Source organism: Calidris pugnax, unplaced genomic scaffold (genome assembly GCF_001431845.1).
Source record: "Calidris pugnax isolate Ruff unplaced genomic scaffold, ASM143184v1 scaffold52, whole genome shotgun sequence".
In the NCBI taxonomy this organism is placed as follows: Eukaryota; Metazoa; Chordata; class Aves; order Charadriiformes; family Scolopacidae; genus Calidris; species Calidris pugnax.
In genome coordinates, this window is record NW_015090811.1 from 2,592,306 (window position 1) to 2,614,850 (window position 22,545).

Consider the following 22,545-nt stretch of genomic DNA (forward strand, 5'->3'; position numbering starts at 1 on the left):
TTTGAGCCTTCGATCGCCTGAATGAATTGGCAGAGGGTGGGATTTAGCTTAGTTAGAAGGGTGAGGATTTGGGATTAAATTGGATGCAGACAACCTGGGTGCTGGGAACCCGACTGGACGGTCTCCTGCTGAATGGACAGAACTTCATTGCTCCTCCAGTCTGCACTACAAACTCTGTCCCATTGTGGCCAGAGAGCAAAAGCCAAATGTTCTCCCTTTTAAACCATTTCATAGATAACTTCAGCTGTACAGCTGCATCGTTGGCATATTCAGCGTGATGGACATCCAGTGTTTTCTGTCTCAATAAATAGAGACCCAGTGTCTTCCTTAAAGAGAACAAAATCCCCAGTGCTCTCTTGCAGTTAAAGATTCAGTGGTTTTAGTTCCTTGATGCTTTGTTATCAACGGAGATAGAAATCAGATACCTGGAGTAGGAGAGGCTTCTTTCCTGTAAGGTGCTGGATACCGACATTACTCCATTGAGAATGGAACAATGATTTGATGATTTTGTGTGTGCGTGTGTGGTTTCCGTTTAGTTTGTGGGTTTGGGTTGGTGGTTTGTTTGTTGGTTTTTGTAAAAATAAATTCCTGTTTATTTCAAATGAAGAGAAACCTTCTTAGGTAGTGTACTATGTTGTTGTTTTTTTTTTTCATGAAGCAGTTCAGAAAAGTAAGAAAACAAACAACCTCTTGCAAATTTTACTTTGAAAGTGAGGGATAGTGAAACACAACTTTAAATGAACTTTTTCTCCTGATGCTGAAAAGTTCTGGAGTGATGGGCTCTGGATGGTGGGTAGGGTTTGTTTGTTGGTGTTTTTTTTTTTTTTGTTAATCGTGCACTTTAGGTGCTTAGATCCCATGAGCGTGATGATGATGATAATGGGTTCAACTTTCCCTCTGCATGAGAAACTTCTCCAGAGGTGCTCCCTCGCGGTGCCTGCTCCGTGTGAATGCCTGCCCTTGAATCCCGGGGCTGAATGGGAGATGGTTCCCCAGCCCTTTCCCACAATCACACAATGAGCCACTTTGTCAGCCCCGGAGTCAGGTTTAGCGGCCAACGGCGACGACAGCAGAGTTTGCCTTTGCACAAAGGTGTGCTGAGACCTGGTTGTAAATGGATTTTGGTATGCGTGCTTTTCGAGCGCAGCAGATTGATATGAAAGATAGCCGCCTTTTTTTTTTTTTCTCTTTTTTTTGTTTTCTTTGTAGTTTAATTAGTGCTAAAAAAACCCACCCCACCCCATTGTTTACAGTGGATTCGCCGCCGCCGTGCAGGAACTCTAGGAGAGATAACCAAGGTCTTTGTGACATTATTGCAGAGAGATTATTATTTGAGGGAGTGGAATCGAAGGGGAGGGTATTTATCGCCAAATGCTGTGCTTATCAACCTCTACCAGTGATTAATACTTCGGTTATTAAAGGGAGGAAGAAAGCAAACGTGATGAAGTGCATGCATTATCTGGCACCTTTGTGCAAGAACTTTTTGCTGTAGAGGTTTCTTCTGTGTCCCTGGGCATGGAATCACAGAATTGTTGTTGGAAGGGACCTTTCAGATCATGGAGTGCAGCCACCAACCCAACACTGCCAACCCCACCACTAAGAACCCCACATATGCAGGGGACCCACCGCCAATAAAACAATTAAGAGCACATAAAGACATACCCTAATGCAAATATCTGCTGTGGCTGTAGCCTGGTGTAGGTCTGCTTTGAAAAGGCTTGTTCTACCTCGAGCAAATACTTGGAATAACTTGGTATTTGCTCGAAACAGTGTTCGAGCTTACTGAAAAAAAAATGGAATTATTGTTGGAAGGGACCTTTCAGATGATCCAGTCCAGCCATCAACCCAACACTGCCAACCCCACCACTAAGAACCCCCCATATGTAGGGGACCCACCGCCAATAAAACAATTAAGAGCACATAAAGACATACCCTAATGCAAATATCTGCTGTGGCTGTAGCCTGGTGTAGGTCTGCTTTGAAAAGGCTTGTTCTACCTCGAGCAAATACTTGGAATAACTTGGTATTTGCTCGAAACAGTGTTCGAGCTTACTGAAAAAAAAAACCTTCTGTGATGTTGTGAAGTTAATTTACAAATTGCTTTTGTCAGAGGCAATGTGGAGTGCAGGGAACCTGAAAAGGATTATTGGCAGGTTGGGGGGGGGGTGGCAGATGGAAATTTTGGAACACAGTGGTTGAGATCTGGGAACAATTTCACTGATATTTTAATTGGGAAACGTGCAATGTTGTCTCTGTTGCACAAAACATCTCTTTGCCATTAGGGGACCAGTTTGTGCTGTGGGATGGAGAGCTGTGGGTCACCGTTACCCTCTCCTCCTCACCCTGGCACACGGAGAGATCTTCCACAGCCAGAAGAGCTGTGTCTTCTCCTGCTGACCATGGAGGATGCCTCTGAAATGGAGGGGTCCTGCTTGATGTGGCTTGTGGCCTTCTAGGAAAGCACAGGGGTGCTGAGGGCAGTTGAGGGTGTATCTTACAGCTGCTGATCAGCACCCAGAACTCTTACTCAAATGTTAAACATGAAAATTAAAAATGTAAAGAAACAATAATAGAAGAAAAAAAGGGAAAAAAAAAATATTGGCCACACTTGTTCAAGAAGAGTTAACCTCAGGCTGTTGCTGCTTGGAAGAAGTGCTGTGAGATACTGTGAGAGCTGCGTGCCTGAAAACTTTCCTATTTTTGCAGCTCTGTCCCTTGTGAGTCCCCTTTATCTGTCGTGATTAATACGGAGGAAGGTGAGGAAAGAAAGGTGTGAAGCCACAGAAGAAGGAAAGGAATATAAATAGCCAGAACAACTAACTTTAATTTCTAGATGAAGAAAAAGCACAGGAAAACCCAAATGGTGTGAGCTCTAACGCCGGGGTCCTCGCTGCTCTAGAATTGATTTTTAAGCAGCAGATGAAGTCCCTGCTGTAACGCTATTTGCAGAAGTGAGAACGTTGGGAAGTCGTTGGATTAGCTCGTCTGCCTGTGGCTTTCTGCTCAGCCATAGCTAATATAAACCTAATAAAACTTTTTTTTTTTTGGAGATCTGTTTCACTTCTGCTGTATTTATTCCCTCCAATGTAGCACCATGACGTTTTCACCCGACTATGACTGCCTTCGGGGCGCGTGTGTGATGCTGGGAGGAGGCTGAGCTGCCTTTTCCTACATGTTTTCACAAGATTCCCCTCCGGAAAACCAGGGGAGAAAAAAAACCCAACTAGTGGTGTGCAGTTGTCTTTTGGTAAAAAGACTCCTTTGTGCATCAGCGTGCTTTATTCTGGTGTTTCATCAGAGCTATTATATGCTGATGAGTTGTACTTGCCTTGTGAAATGAGCCACTCCTGCACGATGCTGTTTGACCTGATCTCCCCAGTCCTGATGCTCGCTTTTGGGACGTCTGTAAAGTTATTTGGTTATTTCATTTCGTCTCAAGGTTGAGCTAGGGCCTTTTTATTTTTTTTTAATATAGTTTGCTGTTCTGAAATTATAAATATTTCCTATGAGGGGTATCCAGCTGGTTGCATTGTGAAAGTGTAGTTCTTTAAAATAATGGATTTTTAAATCTTGAAAATGTGAGATCAAATTGTAGGTCTAAATAAATGCAAACTACTGAAAACCATCATATCATAACCCTTTGGATCCCTGTTTTAATAATCTCACCCCAGTGTGGGGGAAAAAACCACCATTAACTTGCCTTGATCCCCTGTAGAATTGAGTACTGCTGATAATTCCGTCTTTAGAGATGGAATGTACCGAGGACGCTGAAATGTGTTGTTATATAAAACAAAAATAAACTAGAGGGGAATAAACCCACTGAATAATTACAGCGGTTAAGTTTTTGAGAGGATGTTTATGCTTTCCAGCTTGCTGGAGACAGGATCCAGCTACTGGTGGCCTTGTTGTCTGTGAAATGGCCCGGAGAGCAAGCAGCAGGCGTTTTACTACCTCTTCATAAAATGCCAGCGAGTTTTTATAGGTATGCATTCCCTCTAATCTGCTTCCTTTTGTCAGAACAGATTTTTAAAATTGCATGTGTTTCGTCAAAATCCTTACGGGGAGAAGCAGCCTGTCTGTTTGGATGCTTTCACATGAATCCACCGTGTTTGCAGTCAAACAGGGAAGGAATGCTTTCAGGTCGCTCTTCAGACGGATGTGATTTAACTAAACTAATGAACGCACATCAGACAAGACAAATTCCAGACTGTTTGTGCCTTGACCAACCATCTGTGCGCATACCTCCAGGTACTGCTCATGTCTCAAGAGGCTTTTTCTACATGAACAATTATTACCACTCCTTTTCTTTTTTTTTTTTTTTTTTTTTTCAATTCAAGTGGCAAGCTGTGGCAGGAGTCTCTTGAAAGCGGCTAGATTTACCGCTCTGCTTTTTCAGTGAAAACATAATTGCGTTGTATGTGTTTTAATTAACCTTAAAATTTAACGTGTACCACGCAAAATGCAATAGGAAAGCGGGGCTGCGTGTAAGCGCTTTCATCTCTTGTGAGCAGACACCAGCATCAAAAAGAAGGTGCAGAAGAAGCACTTCTCATTCGGAGCCTTCCTGGTGGGTCATGGATTTAAATTCTTAGTGTCTGAGGATGTGTGCATACAGATAAGTAAATGGGTGTGTGTATACATGCTCTGTTTGTACATACGTGCAGTTCTGTACATACATGCACTTTTTTCCCTGATTATTTTTCTCTGGTGGATATGCTTCAAAATATCTCTGGAAAAAAGCACCTGTTTCTTCAACCGTGTAATGATTGGCAGTGATGGGGTTTGACCTACCAGACTTTGATAGGATTCTTCAATTTGACTTAGGAACTCCTGAAAAATAGCAAATGGTTCCAAGAATATTTCGGTTTATGGAATAATAATCCGTGCTGCAGGTAATGGCTGCAGAAAATTCAAGAGCGTTTCCTGATTCTCATGGTATTTCTTTCCTTAAGTGAGATTTCTTCTAGAAATATTTGACTCTTCCTTGTCTTGGGGGCCTGTGTTTCTAAAGTTTGACATCTCGGTGCTAAGTGGGACTCGCTGACGTGAGCCTGTGATTCCATACATACTTTTTAACCGTGGCAAAACCATTTTAAGTGACACCTACTTCCTCTTGTCCCCATTATTGACCCTCAAATGCTTCTTTATATAGCACAGTGGATGGGGGAACCCATCCATATTCAAACTTACTGTGCAGAGGATGGTGGAGGGCTTGGGCTGGTCGTGCTGTTAGGATGTGGTTTGGAGCATGGAGATGAGATATCACAAATACTTCCCTTCTGTGGTCAGAGAACAGCCAATTTCTGAACATCCTCGTTGCAGATCCTGGTTTGCCCCACGATGAGCCAGGGCAAAGGGCTGGTAGGAGGGGAGAAACAGTCACCTTTTCACCTTTTAAGTGACTGCTGGCCATCAGATCAGTTATCCAAAAAACTTGACTTTTGACATCATGCCTGAACTGGCTTCTCCTATGTCTGTAAACTAGCAAGGAATTTCCTGATGGGTTGGATTATTTCTCTAATCAAGAAAGTAATCCAACATCAACCACTGTGCAAGAGGAGATCACCCAGTACATGCAGAATGGTAGAAGAGTGTCCCTTGTAATATGTATATATAAATATAAAAAAAAAGGTATAAAGGACTATTAGTCTAAATATTAGACTATGTAATCTGATATTTAAAAAGACAATTAAAATACATGCTTCTAACACAAGCCTCTCCTTCTCTTCCCAACCTCAATAGGGTGTCTTTTACGATTTTGAAGAATTTGAGGAATTAGTGGAGATCGTGTCTATTTTAAGAAAACTATTATTTGTTGGATGACAAATTCTGTCCTCTTTGAAGCTATACTCAGTGCCTGAGTTGTCTTCACAAGGAATGCTTTGGGTTAACTTCATTTGAGGGGGCTTAGACATGGGTACCATATATGCAAATAAGATGTAATTTCTGGGGTTTGTTAAAAAGGCAGGATATTTTGTGGTTACTGATGAAGACAATTAGACATTTATCCTAATTTGAGGAAGGGGAGGTTGAGCACCCGTGCTCCTCTGGCTTTGTGTGTTGGTTGTCATTGCCGAGTAGTGTTTGAGTTTAATCTGGTGGAAAGCAGTTTGAGAAATGGATGGTCTCGTTCAGCGATGTGGCTGGTGGCCAGGAGGGGCTGTGGTCACAGCTGGGCCGTGGACAAATTGCTCGTCGTGCCTGAGGACAAATCTGGTGGAAAATCTGAGGAGTTTTTGTTTGCTGGTTTATTAATTGCTGCATGCAGCGTTTGGGCCTCTGGGTGCATGTGTGCACGCACCGTCTGTGTAGGAACTTCATCATCTTGAAATTGTAAGGTATTTTTTTTATTTTTAGGCTGGAAAGAGAGAATTCTTCCTTTTAAAGTTTTATACCCTGTGTGTGTTCCAAACCTTTTCTGCAGTAGTACTGGGATTGAAGGTGGCGTAGCTTCACTCTTAAGATTCTTTTCTGTTCAAACAGAATAACCCCAAGTAAGCACTGCACGAGTGCAAACGTGTGTGTAGTACTGGATTTCTGTAGTATATTAAATAAACCAGGATATGTGGCTCTAGTAGGTATGGGAAAGCTGTCTGTCATCTCTGTAGTACAACTTGTGTAATTCCAGATGATTCCGATAAAAGGGCAGAACGCTTTGTTCCAGAGGTTTTAATGGGCTGCTGCAGGGAAATAAAAACTGAGCGGTCACAGGACTGAATATTCAGCACGCTGTTGCTTCTGCCAGGTTCTCTGAATTCGTCTACCCAAGCTGGAAGGGGTTCTTCGGCTTCGTAAAAGATAAAAGGTGGAGAAAAATCACAAAGAAGAATGTTCTTGGCTTATAGACCCATTTATAGTGTGGGTAAAACCTTCTAGGAAAAGTAGGAGTTGGGTATCTTGATGATGCTTGTGGAATTTCAGGAGAATTCTGACGTAACCTGATGGGTCACATTAATTCTCCATACATGGACATTGGTTTTGAGATAGTTACACTTTGTTCTTCTGTGTGTTTTAATTTTCTCTCTGGTGCCATGTGCAACTAATTTATGTATTAGTAATTCACATATTGAATTAATTTAAGAAAACAGAGTCATCTCGGTGATCAGCAGAAGACTGCGGTACTGAATTGAAAAATCAGGTTTGTAACAGTCACTTGAAAACATCAAAAGGTTTGGAACTTTGGTTTGGGGAGAGAAACATCAGACTTGGATGGCTGTTTCTTCTTCCTTTGCTCTGCAGCAAGATGGGAAGCTGTGATTTCCCGTATTCCTGGAGGCAGCTCGACGGGGAGATGCAGCCTCTCGCTCCATGTTGGCGATGCTGTGGGCCCTCCCAGCCAAACCTAGGGAATGTAGACGCACAGGAAATAGCTTTTTTTTAAAAAAAAAAAATAAAATTTAAATATAGTCAGCTTTCTAGACAAAACCCCACATTTGAGTTAGTACCTGAAAAAAAAATAAAAAGCTGCGGGTTAGTATTTGGCAGTTCGTATTTTAGCTAAGGAAGAGTTCTCATATCCTGAAATGTGATCTGGCTCCTTGAGCCCTTGTCTGGTGTTTTCTTCCATCGATGTTCCTGAATTTACAGGAAAAAGAAAGTGTTTGTGTTCAGACTTCACCTTCTTTGTATTGATCAAGTACGCTTATATGAGCATCCCTAGGTAGGGGGAACGCTAGGTTTTAGGAGGGGTGTGAATGCATGGTGAATAAATCTGTTTAAAGTAGGAGGGAGGAGCAAATAAGTTTAAAAAAAATATTTGAAGCCCGTTTCCAAAGGTTTTGGCTTTGGTGTGAATTCTGCCAGTCTTGTGGTCGATGCTTTAACCCCATCTCATCTAACTGTGTGTGGAGTTACATAGATGTGAAATGCCACTAAAACCAAAACGCCAGTGGCCAGCTGTGCTTTGTAGCCCGTCCACCTCTGGCATGGTCATACCAGACCTGACAAATCAAGGAAGCCCTTTTTATTTCTAATTCTTTTATTTTTTTTCCCCCTTTAAAGCGAGGCAAGTGTAGACACGGCTGTAGTGACAAACCATTAATAAAGCAAAAGGAATGCAGCTGTAAAACTTTAAATAATGACATGTAGCAAATAAATTTCAACATATTGGTGGTTGTGCCTGGAATGGAAATATTATTAGGAAAATATGTAGCTTCAAGCTACAGTCTGGCTTTTTTTCCTTAAGAAAATAGCATCGGCGTGACGCTTAAACTCCATTAAAGCGGGGGCTTTCAGATTCAGACTGGATGAACTTGTCATTTATTTTGGGGAGAGGGATATTGTTTTACATAGGTTTAAAATAGTTCCTGCGAACGTTGCGTTCTTTTAAAATATATAAATAAGATTATTGATATATATCTGTACGCACACAAAAACTACAGAAATCTAACTAAATGTATAACAAATGTAGTTTGAGGTACGACTGACCGTTGACTGAGTCAGTCTGTTACTGCTGAAAGCTGCCATCCCCAATGTTCTCTCTGCTGTTCAGTATTAGGCTTTTTCGGACCTTTTGTTAATCCCAAGCATTTAAAAAATGGTTAAAAAACCTCACATGCTTTCTTCTTCCACATAATTTTAAATAAACCCTAAAAATCTCAAATCACACTGCCCCGCTCCTTCCTCTCCACCCCCAGCACTGTTGACTATTGGTTGTGGACTTGGATCTTAGAATTAAAACCTGAGACTGTGAAGTCCTGAGAAGCAAAAGATTTAGGAATAAGCTCCAACTATTGCAAAACTTGAGAGGGGAAAATGCGTTGAGCAAAGCTTCTGGTCTGTGGGACAGATTTCTGTAGCGGTTGGGTCAGAGCTTTGAATGACTAAGCCAGGGAGACTTTGGTCACTCATGGACCTGTGCTGGATGGTAGAGCTTGGTCCTGGGGGCCAGGAGTGTTTAGCAAGTGTCCTTACTCCATGGATGTACACTGCAGGGCAGGTTCTTCAGGGTGGAGGGGCCAGTAGGACTAAATCACTGCCAGGCTCTGGGACAAAGCAGTTGATGACAGCAGGAGATGGGAGGTGAAACCCAGCTGTGAATGTACCAACATCTTGCTGACCGTGTCTCAAGTTTTCTAACAACTTCTGTCCTGTAGTTGGGTCTCAAAGGAAAGGAGGGATTTCATTTAAAGGTGGGTTAAAATAGAATGCCTCTGTATCTCAGGGAAGTGATGATTAGAAAAGCCGTACCAACATCTTGCCGACCGTGTCTCAAGCTTTCTAGCAACTTCTGTCCTGTAATTGGGTCTCAAAGGAAAGGAGGGATTTCATTTAAAGGTGGGTTAAAATAGAGTGCCTCTGTTTGTATCTCAGGGAAGTGATGATTAGAAAAGCGGTGTTTTCACGCGGATAATAACACCGGAAAGAGCTGTGAGAGTCGTGCTAAATTTAATATTGAGTTAAATTAAAATGCTGGTCATGAGATGTATGGCTGGAGGTAACAGGGCAAAGTTTGCAAAACAAACTCACTTTTAGTCTTCTGGTACTACTTAGATGTAAAGAGGGTCTGTGAGATAAGAGTTAAAAGGATGGATGTGATTCAGGCCGTGTGGGCACCGCTGTCACTTTGAAATCACACAAGTGGTCTTCTTCAGGAGCTGGAGTACCAGCCCCTGGTCAGGCGGATGTTTTTGGTCATCAAGTAGCTCTGCAGGTGATGGGATTGCAGTAAGCTCTGGAAGAGAGAATGAAGAGAGTGTATCTCAACTAAATTGACCAGCCCCTGGTCAGGTGGATGTTTCTGGTCATCAAGTCGCTCTGCAGGTGGTGGGATTGCAATGAGCTCTGGAAGAGGTTGACGAGAATGAAGAGAGTGTATCTCAACTAAATTATTGGTTTAGTTGTTAAACTAAAAGGAAAAAGTAGTAATGTGAATGTAAAGCCTAAGAGCACCTGGGGGCAGAGTAGGTGTGAAGTTTGCAGCATCTGTTGAACTACAGGCTCCAGCTCTGGTGACATTGGCCCAGCCCTTCGTCCCCTCCAGGGCAGAGGAACAACAGGCTCCAGCTCTGGTGGCCCAGCCCTTCGTCCCCTCCAGGGCAGATGAATTAAACTCCTGGTTTATGGCTCTCTAATCAAGTTCCCCACGTAAATACTAGATCCCACAACACTTTCCTTGTGAGCAGGGATTTCCTTCCCTGTTGCTCTTGGCCAAAAATTCCCCTCTTTATGCTCTGGTGGTCTTGTGCCAGCTGATTACCTGGCTGTTACCAGCCACCAAAGTCACTGCGGATTTGATTTTCCAACTTGAATTTGTGATGGATGTGAAATTATTTGGGGGAGGGCTTTGGGATTCTCTGTCCTGAGAGGTGCTAAGGAGGCTGTGGGACCTGTAAGGTTGCTTTGCTTAGGAGTTCTTGTGCGGATGTCTAGATAAGTAATGAGATTAGGTCATCCATTTTATTCGCTAAAGAACTGGATTATTGCCCCATAAAACAGTATGACGGTCCCATTAATGCTGAATTAAGACTTGTTTTTACCAAGCAATCTCCCTGTGGTTTTAGCGCTGCTTACGTGTCACGTCAGTTAGCTGTGAAGGGGGAGGTTGTGCTGGAAGTGATGTGTGGTTCTTCACAAATCCTTGAGTGACATCATCTTCTGTTGTCCTCTGTGCGGCACGAGGCGTTCAGAGAGGGGGGATGTGCTGTCCCTCCTGCTCCAGCGGAAAACTTTCTCCTTGGGATCATGATTTAAGTGAAAGTTGAGTGCCTGCTCGTTGTGGCAATTAGCAGTGTTTGCAGGGACCTAGAAAGAAAATAAAGGTGTTTGGCTTTGAACTGTGGGTATTGAGAGAAACTGATGTGACACATGAACGACGTGGATGATGTCGTTCCAAGAGCTGCGGTAGTTAGCAGAATGCTCAATTTTAGGAACGGACCAAACCTCACTTGAAGGATCACCAAACTCCTTTCTTTCAGCTGCTCGATGAGGGCTGGGGGTTGTAATCCTGGGAAAGAGCAGAAATCTGGCCGGTTGGTTTTTGGAAGTCCTGTGTGGAAACTTGACTTTCCATGCTCTTCATCTAACAATTCAAACCTCCGTTGAGTGCATCAAGCTCCCATCTGCATCCCGTTAGAAAAACAGGTGTCCTGCTTAGGTTGCCACCTTAATACCAAAAATCTGCATGATGCTGGGGACCTTCTAAAGTACAAATGGGCTTTCCAGGTTCTTTAACTGATGCTTCTCTTGCAGGAAGCCCGTTGAGGAAAATTCTCCATGAATGTACGTCACAATGATGATGACCGACCAAATTCCGCTGGAGCTGCCGCCGTTGCTGAACGGGGAGGTAGCCATGATGCCCCACATCGTGAATGGCGATGGATCACAGCAGGTCAGTGAGCTTTGCAGAATGTACCTGGTTTAAAGAAACTCTTTCAGGGCCACCAAGGGATTTTGAAGATGGGGGAGGTGGTTTTCTCCAATGTTAGGGAAGGCAGAGCATTTCCTGGAAGGTTGAAATCTGCCTTTACACTGGAAAGATGTATAAAAACCATGCTTTGAGTGTACCATTAAATTTTATGTGATTGTTTGCATGTGTATTCATTGAAGTTAAAATAATGGGATTGAAAAAATGACTATAAATGCTATCAATTTGAGGGTTTTGCAGAAAGTTAGTCTCATGGTGTACTTGAGGTAGTTGTTGTCCACACATCTTACTAGTATCTATGATGAGATTTTAAGAACTTAAAACAAAAATGCTGGGATTGAAAAAAATGGGACGAAGGAATGAAATGGAGAAGTGATGAGTCCTGAGATATCTGCTGTTCTCTGCTTACCTAAGTGTACTGATGCCTGCACTCCTGTGCATATCCCTGTGCTTTATTATAAATTTTAGAGGAGCAGAAGTGCATTTTGGGTGGGCGTTTGAAGGAAGGTGAGTTTATCATTGCTTTCGTATCTTTTTTGGGAGTTACTCTCTAATAAGGTTGATCAGAAGCAGGTAGAATGATTACAGGGCCGCAGCAATGCCTTCACGTCAGGATACAGCCTGGAGGTTCAAGCTGGTAGTTGGTAGATTCCCAAACCTGTCATCTTGGCTTAATGTTTCTATTCGTACAACATCTACCATAGCGATTTTTCTGTGTTACTCAATTTGGTTCCCTCCTGATTTGAGACAGTTCTGCAAAGTATTTTAACCAAGTTAGAAATAAGTCGTCCTTCATGAATCAATATAAAATGCCATTCTGTTACTTCTCATTCCCTTGATCATTTGTTCTTCCCTCCAAGCTGTGCTTTGAGCTTCACCAACCTTGAGAGGAAGAATAATTTCTGCTTTTCTTGTAAGCTTCTTATTCTGCCTGCTTATCTGGGTTCTCAGTATGATACGGATTTTCAATGCTGTGGTTATTATTTTATTTTAAAAGTCATTTCTCCGCAGTGTGCTTCGACTTGAAAAAATCTAAAAGAAAGCTTTTAATGGCTCTACAGTCAAGTCCAATATTAATATACTTAAGTGAAGGAACTATCTTACTGATATTGGATAGGATAATTGTTCTCTAAATACGCCTTTTCCTCCTTGCTGGAAACCATTTATCAGGTGAGACTGTTGAGTGGGTCCTTCTGAATTACAGAAAGAATAAATGAAGTCTTCTGAGCTCCCTTTGAGATGGGGCTCGAAGTCCCATCTTTGAATTTCCCCATCAGTGATGATTCAGCAGCCTCGCTTGGCGGATGCCTCCATTGCCTTTAAACCAGCTTCTCGGCTAATGTTTTGGAGTAAAAAGAATTGCTGACGTACTGGAAGTGCATTTCTTCTTGCTTTTGCTGTGGGATGCCAATATGACTCAGCACAACAGTTCTGGGCCAGATTCTTTTTCTGCATAGATGTTTGTTGGACAATGTGCGTAGACCTCATCGCCTTATCTCTTTAAGTACTTGTAGCTGGAATATCAGTTTTCTGTGAGATATTTTGGCCTCTAGTCTGAATGTGCCCTTGATCATTTTCATCCTCTTCCTGAAGCTTTACTTGATGTATTCATTTTTTAAAAGTACAGTTCTAAAACACAACGAAATTGGAATAAATGCTTGATCTTTGCCATATAGTAGTCGCAAATGGACTACATTAATTACTGTTGATGTAATTTCTTATTTATAGTAGAAGCAAAGTTTACATATTTGCTGAAATCGATTTAACTTAGTTCCTTGTAAGGCAGGAACAGCCTTTGGATTTGATTCGTGTAAGAATGACATCTTTAATAAAGGTGTTTTATATTACTTGATAAGTAGGTGCTAGTTTTATAAGGACACGTGCTTTTCCAGGGTGTAATTACAGTCTCTACGAGAAGCTGGCGGTAAGAAGGCATCACAGCTTGGGCATGTGGAGATCTCTACACCACAGCTTTGGAGCTTCTGTTGAGATGCTTTGGGGCACTTGCTGTTCTCACCCTTAGGTGAAGTCTCAGCTGTGGCAGAGCTGTGCTGTAAGACGTACCTGGCAACACTGAGCTTCACAGAGAAGGCTTTTCTCAAAAGACCAGTTCTTATACATATATAGAATATATATAGAAAAGAGCAGAGTGGAGCTGGTGAAACACCTTCCCTTCTGCCAGCAGCCAGCTGGAGAGCGATGCAGAAGGCAATTCTGCCAGTAAACAGCCCTGTATTGTCAGGCAATTACACAGGAACATTTAATTGTTGTTATCTTCTTGGGGATAAGTGCTGCAGAGCTCTACAGGGCAGAGCTGGGAATGTCTTCGCTGGCTTGACAGTAATCCTTCTTCTCTAAACTACCCAAAATGGCATTTCTAGCAGTGGCTTTTTTTTTTTTTTGTAAAGTTTCCCACACTTAATTTCCACTACTGCTGACTGTATTTAATGCTTTCATGCCCCTTCCAGAGCTGCTGCTTACTCTGTTTCTGCTTCTAATCCACTTGTAACTCCCGTGGGGATTCAGGGAGTGATAATTAACCTTTTGGTCCAAGAATTTCAGTGGTTTCCTGTAGGAACTCCACAGCAAGCTTTATAAAAAGCTTGGAGTATGAAGTGGAGGGGCAGCTCGTTGTGCCATAGCATGTCTGTACAGAATGATGGGGGATTTAATTCGGGAAGTTTTATTTTGGCGTGGTTCGCTCGCTGCACCTGCAAACGGTGTAGCAAGTTTTCTCCTTGCCCACTCTTTATAAAGTTGTGTTTACAAAACCCTGTTTTTTTTTTCCCACTGTTTGGCTGGAGCCCAAGCACTGTAGGTAGTGCTGTGTCTGCTTGTCCTTCTCTTTTCGGGTCACGCACTTTGAATAAGGGAGACGAGAGAACATCTGAATGAGGAACAAGGTTTGGTAGCTTCCTGGGGCACAATAAATCTGTGCACCTTAAAAGAACTTGAAAGACTTCAGCTGGCAGAGGTTTATACTGCACCTGAACAGAGCTGAGCTGAGGGAGTGAACTTTGTGCCAAAATTTAGAGTTATTTCTTCATGCCTTCTTGATTTTTTTAAAATATATATACTTGTAGAAATGTCCTTTCAGGGGAGAGGGAGGGGATACTTGCACATAGGAAGCTCATTTCAAGACAAAAAAGGTTTATAGCTGGTGACATCTACAATACCCGAGTTGAGAAGCATCAGTCCATGAAAAAAGTAGTTTTAGAGAAGACTTATAACAGATGGCAGTCAAATAAATTAGCAAATTTATCCTGAACCCCCCAGCTGTATGTGTGTCCGAGTTGAGAAGCATCAGTCCATGAAAAAAGTAGTTTTAGAGAAGACTTATAACAGATGGCAGTCAAATAAATTAGCAAATTTATCCTGAACCCCCCAGCTGTATGTGTGTGTATGTAGCTATATGTAGCCTGGTATGTGTAAACAGGGAAGGGAAAATTCACTACATTGGAAAACACTTAAAGAGGGGTTTTAATGCACCACAGCAAGTGGGTGTTTGACCTTAGCAAGGAAAAGGTGCTCATGAAGTGGAAATACTTTAAAGTGAGCATTGGATTGTATTGCATCATGTGGATGGAGGTGAACATCTTCCTCCAGCTGCTGCCTCTGTGCTCACGGGTGACCTGCAGCAAAGCAGTTAGGAGGTGACCAGTGACAGGACACGAGGAAATGGGCACAAACTTGAACATAAGAAGTTCCATCTAAACACGAGGAGGAACTTCTTCACTTTGAGGGTGGCAGAGCCCTGGGACAGGCTGCCCAGGGAGGTGGTGGAGTCTCCATCTCTGGAGACATTCAAACCCCACCTCGACATGCTCCTGGGGGACCTGCTCTGGGAGGACCTACTGTGCCAGAGGGGTTGGACTAGATGATCTCCAGAGGTCCCTTCCAACCCCATATCATTCTGTGATTCCCCTGCTCCGAGTAGATACGAGGGTCAGGTAGTACCAATGAGGGAGACACGAGTGACGTTCGTTTGGCTTGTCACGAAAACTTAGTCTGGACACAGAGCAGTTGCTGACAAATGGTGTGTGTGATTATAAATATTTATAGTAACTATGCAACTTAGTAACATTAATCAGCCTTAACAAACATGGTTGTTTAAGTAAGATATAATAACATTCTTAAATGCAAAAAAAACCAAAGTGTGTTATAGAGATAGCAAGCTTTCCCCGAGGATGCAGCAGGTAAGGCTGGACGTCAGCACAGGCTGGATTAAATTGCTAAAGCAAACATCCGAGTAGACTTTAGGGAAAAGGAAAAAAAGCCTTTGGGATTGTGCTGGTGACACCCTACTTGTAGCTGTTGCACTCCAGCTTTTCTGACGTGAGCATCCCAGGGGACCGAAACGGGGCTGGAGTGTCCTGGGACCACGTCCTCGTGATGCTGCAGCAACAGGGGCTCAAAGGAACTTTTCAAACTACCTCCAGTCTTGCTGCCATCTCACAGATGTGCAAACTCGGGGTGATGAGTATTGAAAGATACACAGGGCAATTAAAGATCGTCTGTGTTTGTTTTCATTAAAATAAAGATGTTATCTTTAGGCTTCTTATATTGCTTTCCTCAGATTTTTAATTAAAAGCTTCAGCAACAAAGTGTTCTCGTTAAGATCCCTCGTGTGGAAAGGAAGCAGAAGAGCTGCGTCCCAGGCTGCAGAACATGGTTTTGCAGTTTAGAAGGACGTGGGAATAATAAATCTTTGAATTAGTTTGACATCCTTGGTGTGTATAAACAAAAGAAGTGGCAGTTTGCCTTGATATTATTTGTCCCAGGCAATTGGGACAAATCAGGGGCGTTGGCTGGAAAATGCCCAGTATCTAATACTGGACTTGGGCTGGCTTTAATGGTTTGACCTCAGCTCTGCAGCTCGTTAGTCGGTGCTTGGCAATTGCAGGCTCTCAGGGGGATATGTACGGGGTGGGGTGGGTTCCTGGGGCAAACTCCAGTTACACCAGCCTTGAAAGGAGAGGCTGGGGCTGGGTTGCAGGTTGTGGTGGGGCCAAGCCCAGGGTCTTGCCCCAGGAGCATCCTGGTCACTGCTCCTGGGGCTGAGACCACCACCTTGGGTCCATGTGCTTCCCTCTGGTCCAGCCCTCGTTCCAGTGTTGACTCACATCAGTCACACGTTGGCTATTCCTGTTTGCTCTTGATATAACTGCCTTTCCCCAGCAACAGCCCAGAAGTGTTTTCTGCTGCTTCAAAGGTGGCTAATTTGAGAATCAGTGCAGAAGAACGTCTTTTACGATCTAAAGAACTTGATACTTTATTATTTTTTTTTACATTTTAGGAAATGGAAACTACAGCACTTTATTCCCATGCAGTTCTTGCCTACAGTATAAGTTTTAAGTCCATTATGTGCACTGGTGGTTACTGGTTTTAGCATGGATTTTTCTGTACCACCTGAGCTGGAGGTTGTTCTGAGAAACCCTGCAGACCTGGAGATGTCCTTTCCAGCTGCACGCCTTGGTGGCTCAGGGCCACCTCAGGGCCTCTGGTTGCTCCTTAACTCCTAATATTTCTGAAATTTTGCTGAAATGAATGAATTCTACAAACGTTGGTGTTTCAGCTTCTGTAGCACTTAAAACCACTGCTCTGACAGGGTGGGTCTGGTGGGGCTGCCATCATTCGGTGCAGAAGACCTCCTTGGTTTAATAGAAGTCAAGCTCGCTGACCTCCTTTGAAAATCTTTGTACTTGTGTATATATTTAAATGTCCAAATATCAATAAAACCAGATCTGTTATGGCTTTCAGCCTGGTAAAATGTTAGCATGTAAAATGTACAAATTGTACATGTTTCACAAATAGAATTTTATGAGCTCTGAAGCTGAAAAAACTTACTCAAGAGCCTGGGAAACCAGGATTAGATTTACTGGATTTTAGGTGAAAACCATGGTGGAACTTGACTGACAGAACAAAGCACTTTTTTCTGAGCACCAGTATCATTTGAAAAGCCTCATGGCTGAATTGCACAACTACCACTTGACAGATGTTATCCTTTCAATGTAGTAGATAGTTGACCTCAAAACAAGGTCCTGGGTGAAAATATTTTGTGGTCTCTTGTCTTTATGGGGCTGTACTTAAAAGTTGGGCAAAATAGTATAGTCCCTACTCCAGACAGGCCAAGTAGAGTTGATGGTTGTTATCCTGCCGCATGCAATGGAGAGCTTTTGCTTTCTGACCAACTTAATCCCATATTTTCTGACAGTAACTAGTGCTCAGGGTTTGTTGTTTGTTTTTTAAATAAATATGAAATCTTTAAGCTGTTATACTCTAGGAACTGTCAATAAGGAATTATTTCCATATGTACAGCATTTTAATAGAAACTACTATATGGAAGTCCCAGGCTCTCCCAATGGGCTCGCAATGGGGGGGATGAAGCTGTGGTGGCCACTGCCATTTAGGAAACAAATTAGTGGGTGGAACATCTTGTTTGTGTTAAAAACCAGTGTAATTAGGCAAGGATAAGACCAGGCTGGATGGGGCTTTGAGCAACCTGGTCTGGTGGGAGGTGTCCCTGCCCATGGCAGGGACTTGGAACTGGATGATCTTGAAGGTCCCTTCCAACTCCAACCATTCTATGATAATGCTGCTTTATTTCGACCATCATCATCATCATCAGCTGTTACTGGGGCTATAATCTTCAGAAAGGGTTTTTAATGTGGACTTCTTTTCAAAGCCCAACTGCAGAGGTGCTAATGAGACATTTGGGCTGGTGATGGGCCTTTTGCAGTAACTCCTTGTAAAGGAATTTGTAAATCATACCCTTCTGATAACTCTGGAGTAGCCTCGTGAATTAAGAGGAATCCTTTTGTCACAATCAGTCTTATATCTGCCATTAAACTCAACCCCTCTCTTTAGAGAAAATATAATTTTTCATGTAGAATATAGTTTTTCATGTAGAAGCCATCAGTCTAGTCAGGGTGAGTATTTGGAGGAGCTGGACCAAGTTCTTCCGAAGGTGTGATGATGTCCTAGAGCATCTGGTTTACCTTAATCAAGTGTGTTAATAAATAACCAGCTTTAGAGCTGTTGGTTTAGACATCTAATGCAAATGAGCTAATGAAATACTTTTATGATTCTTTGCCCCTTTGTGTTCAGGTTTCTGGTTTATTTTTTAAGCTGAATGACACCGCTTTGCTCTGCGCTTCTTTTGACCCCGTGCCCGTATCCTGCTGTGGATAATCCACGCCTATTCATAGCAAAAGAGCACTTAAATACTGTCAGTTAAATGTGGATTGTTCAGAGATTAGGGATGGGATGGCTTTGTGCCTCTTGTCTTTCCTGAACCATTTATTGTGCTCTCTCTGCTGGCTCAGATCCATCCTGATCAGTGGTCCCCGAGAAATTATTGTTGCAGACAAAATAATGGCTTTTGTATGACATTTTTTTTTCTGATTTCCAGTTTGTGCTGTAAAATTGTTGCTGGAATAATGGGTTTCTGTAGAATTACTGTAATTCAAAAGGTCATCTAGGCAATAATTATCTTATGCATTTAGCTTAAGGAATTCAGAAACACAACATTAATTCAAGTTCTGTCTTTCCATATTGAATGATTAAATTCTGCATGCAGGTGTCCTAGAATATAAAGACCAGACCTAAATTTAGAGAGAGTTTTCACAAAAAGATATAAATCTAAATTTTCAATTTATACCAAGATCAATCTAGGTTTTGAGTGAACTTCTGATAATGCGAAGTTTAACAGAAATGTGTTTAAAATATTTGGGTAAAAGTTTCACAAGGGGTAAATGATCACTAGCTCCCAGTGAAACTCGCCATTAAAGAAATAAATTTAAATAGTCATTTTTAAAGCCATGATTTTAGACACCTGAAAAGGAATAAAGATGAATACAACATAGACTGAATTGGATGCGTTGTGGTTCTTCCTGGTCTTTGTGACATTCACATCATCTGCAGAATTGAGCAATGGGAGATTGGGGTTATATTTTGATTATTTAAAAAAAAATAAAATATTGGTTACTAAATAAATAGTTTATTCCTGGTTCTCTGGGGTGATATTTTGATTATTTAAAAAAAAAAAAGTATTTGTTACTAAATAAATAGTTTATTCCTGGTTCTGTGTGCGACTATTGAACTGTGTGTGTGTCTACAGATTTTACTTAAGTGAGATCTGTTATGTGTAGGACATTATCTGTTATTTTGAAGGACAAATTTTTAAAAATTCAATGGGTCGATTCCCCTTATATTCCAAAAAAACTTATATTCCTGTGAATTTGAAGTCCCGGTCTGGCTCGGTGCTGCCTGCTGGAGTTTGTTACGTGCTGTCTGCTCTCATGTGCCAGAGGGCTAAAGATTTACATCCTTAGCTACCAGTATTTGGCCAAGTTAAACACGCTGTCAGGAGTTTAGTGGTGGAACCCGAAGCTGTAATTCTCACCTGCACACAACAGAGTTAGGTCTTTATTCCAGCTCTGAAAATGTAGACGTGTAGGTAGGCTTTACATCTCTGCTGGCTCTTGGACCCTGCTGGTACCCTGCTTGGTACCCAGAGATGTAGTTGGGGAGATGATGTTGGGTTGGGTATTGGGTTGGAACGTTAATTTTTGAAGATGACAGTGAAACCAATGCATGTAGTTGGGGAGATGGTGTTGGGTTGGAACTTTAATTTTTGAAGATGACAGTGAAACCAATGTGGTTTTTTTTTTTTCTTTTCTTTCGGCAGGTCTTTTTGGTTCAAGTTAATCCAGGTGAAACCTTTACAATAAGGACTGAGGATGGAACCCTGCAGTGCATCCAAGGTAAGAGGACACAGGAACGTGCGGACGGGCATTTGTTTGCATGGATGGAAAACTTGTTCTCTGGTCCCTACACAAACGTGATAGGCAGTTCTGGAAATACAGCGAAGCACTTCAGAGTGAGAAGTTGTAGACGTGGCTGCTGAACGTGTTACAGGACTTCAGTATCTCAGAATGAGTCATGAATTTCTTGGAAGTCCAGGAGGTTGCTCTCTCTGCTCAGCCATTTATCAGCATTTATTATTTCGTGTATATGCACGTTTCCTTAGAACCAAATAGTAACTGCAAATGAGAGATCCCAAGTTAGACTAAAAACTAGTAACAAATTAAGTGGATATCAATGGAAAAACAATTTTGTTTTCATACAGGCATTGGGAGGGATAGAAAATGAACAGAGAAGCAGAGATGTTGCAGAGGGCTTGGAGGAGTCAGACTGGGTTTGAGCAGAATTTTAAACTGGTTAATTATGCAATATAGAATAAAAGTACATAAGCAATCTTTTGACTGCTGTTTTACCTCTCGGTAAAAATGTACAAATAAGGTAATTAGTGCTTGTCTTTTTTATATACACAAAATCTTGTAACGAGTCTGAAGAGAGAAGTGACAAAAGACCTTTCAGATTTTATATTAAATTCTGTGAAGAGCGTTTCTAGATAGCAGCAAATGCAACTTTGAAGTGAAGCAGATATTTACCTAGGTGTGACGCTGTCTACAGTAAATACAGAAAGGTTAAATCAAAATTTAAAGGGAATAAACTTTATGTGGCTCTACTGCTAATACTGTTTTCTGTGATATTTTTTTGAGCTTATGCCATTATTTTATTTTATTGAGAAGGGATGGTGTTGCCTCCCCTGTCCTTTCCAGATCTTCATGCCATGAAGCAGCAATCTCAGCTGGCTATTCATTCGAAGGCCTTTCCTAAGAAAAGGAATAGTAATGGTGGGCTAAAAAGTCAGTTTAATAATTGTGTAGCTAATGAATTTTGACGGAGAATTTCAAATCTACTCAAGCAAAGACTGTTTCTTAGACGGCGTTAAATACTAAAACCATGCTGCTCAAGGATAACTATGCTTTTTATTAAAATCTGGATTAAAAGGGACCCCTGGAGGTCGCCTTATCCAGCCTTCTGCTGGAAGCAGGGGTAGTGTCAGAGGTGGGACAACCCCATCGTTGTCCACCATCTCCTGAGTTGTGGAAGTCACTCTTTGGGCAAACAGCTCTGGTGCTGCACCGTTCCCACAGGAAAGAGTTTGAAATATTTGAAACTTCCCATCTTATCGTCTCTTTGCATCTTTTCTATGCCCCCCCCGTTTGAGCTGTGGAGATGTTGTTGGTTGTTGCTTGAAATTTCATCCCCATGGAAATGAGGAATTAATAGTTGCTTGAGATAGACATTACAGAAGCTTCCCTGAACACCATCCAGGATTATTCAGTCTTCATGAGCAATAATAGCAGCAATTTAAAACTGCTTCTTAAGATTTATAGCCAACAAGCTGTGTGGTAAGAAATTGGTCCATGTGGCAATTAACAGAGGAATAAAATTGGCTATTTCTTTTATTTGAGGTGAATGCTTTATATTGGCTAGTACATTAAAAATTTCCATTACAAGTATAATTATGACACCATTTATTTGTAATTTTTTTGTGTTGTTCTGACAGTGTATTTCAATGAATGCAACTTGAAACCTCCTGGTTCTGTATTCCCAGTCATTGAACATGTTTGTGCCAATGAGGTTTGTTTGGTGCTCATCAGCAGTCTTTCATCAAATTAATTTAGGATTTGTAGCATAAGATTGTCTCCTTTTTTTTTTTTTCAGTAGAGCTGCAGTATTAACTGCCAAAGAACATGTGTTTATTTGTATACGCTCTTTATGTTCACTCTGAAACTTGTGATATTCTTTTCATGCTAAAACTTCAACTTTATTGTGAAATATTTATATTGCTGAAATAAGTACATGCTTCAAATACGGACGAGCACTTGACTCTATTGATGTTGCTTTTTTCTTTTTTTTTTTTTTGGTAAAGCTGAGTTCATGGTGCAATTGTAGAACTTAAATAACGTTAATAGTGATTTATTGTGGAAGAAACTGTGACCAGCCAGCAAATACACCAAGATTAGGATTTCTGATGGTTCTGTTTTTCCTGTGCTCTGAGGTTATTCTTGGCAATCTCTGCTTTGTGTCCAGGACCTCCTTTGGCTCCGTGGCTCTGAGGTATCTCGGGGATGGTGGTGATTGTGTGTGTTACAGGACTGACATGAAAATAGCAGAGAAAAAGAAGACTTAGTGAATCTTCATTTGTCTTCTCAAGGTTGGAAGACAGACACTTGTTTGAGGAAAGCCTCGGTGGAATACCCTTTGTTTTAAACACCCTGAAGTGTAATTAGCTGCTAATTGAGTAATCATTGTTTAACAGCAGA

The 22,545-nt window shown here is 41.8% G+C and overlaps 1 protein-coding gene across 1 annotated transcript in view; it reads left to right on the top strand.

The window, feature by feature from the left end:
• The first annotated feature begins 11,186 nt into the window (after positions 1 to 11,186).
• FNDC3B (fibronectin type III domain containing 3B) overlaps positions 11,187 to 22,545 on the top strand; it is a 178,835-nt gene continuing 167,476 nt past the window's right edge. The window contains exons 1-2 of the mRNA XM_014938841.1: positions 11,187 to 11,329; positions 20,055 to 20,130. Coding sequence (XP_014794327.1) covers positions 11,219 to 11,329; positions 20,055 to 20,130 — 187 coding nt within the window. The 5' untranslated portion in view covers positions 11,187 to 11,218. The remainder of the gene's footprint in view (positions 11,330 to 20,054; positions 20,131 to 22,545) is intronic.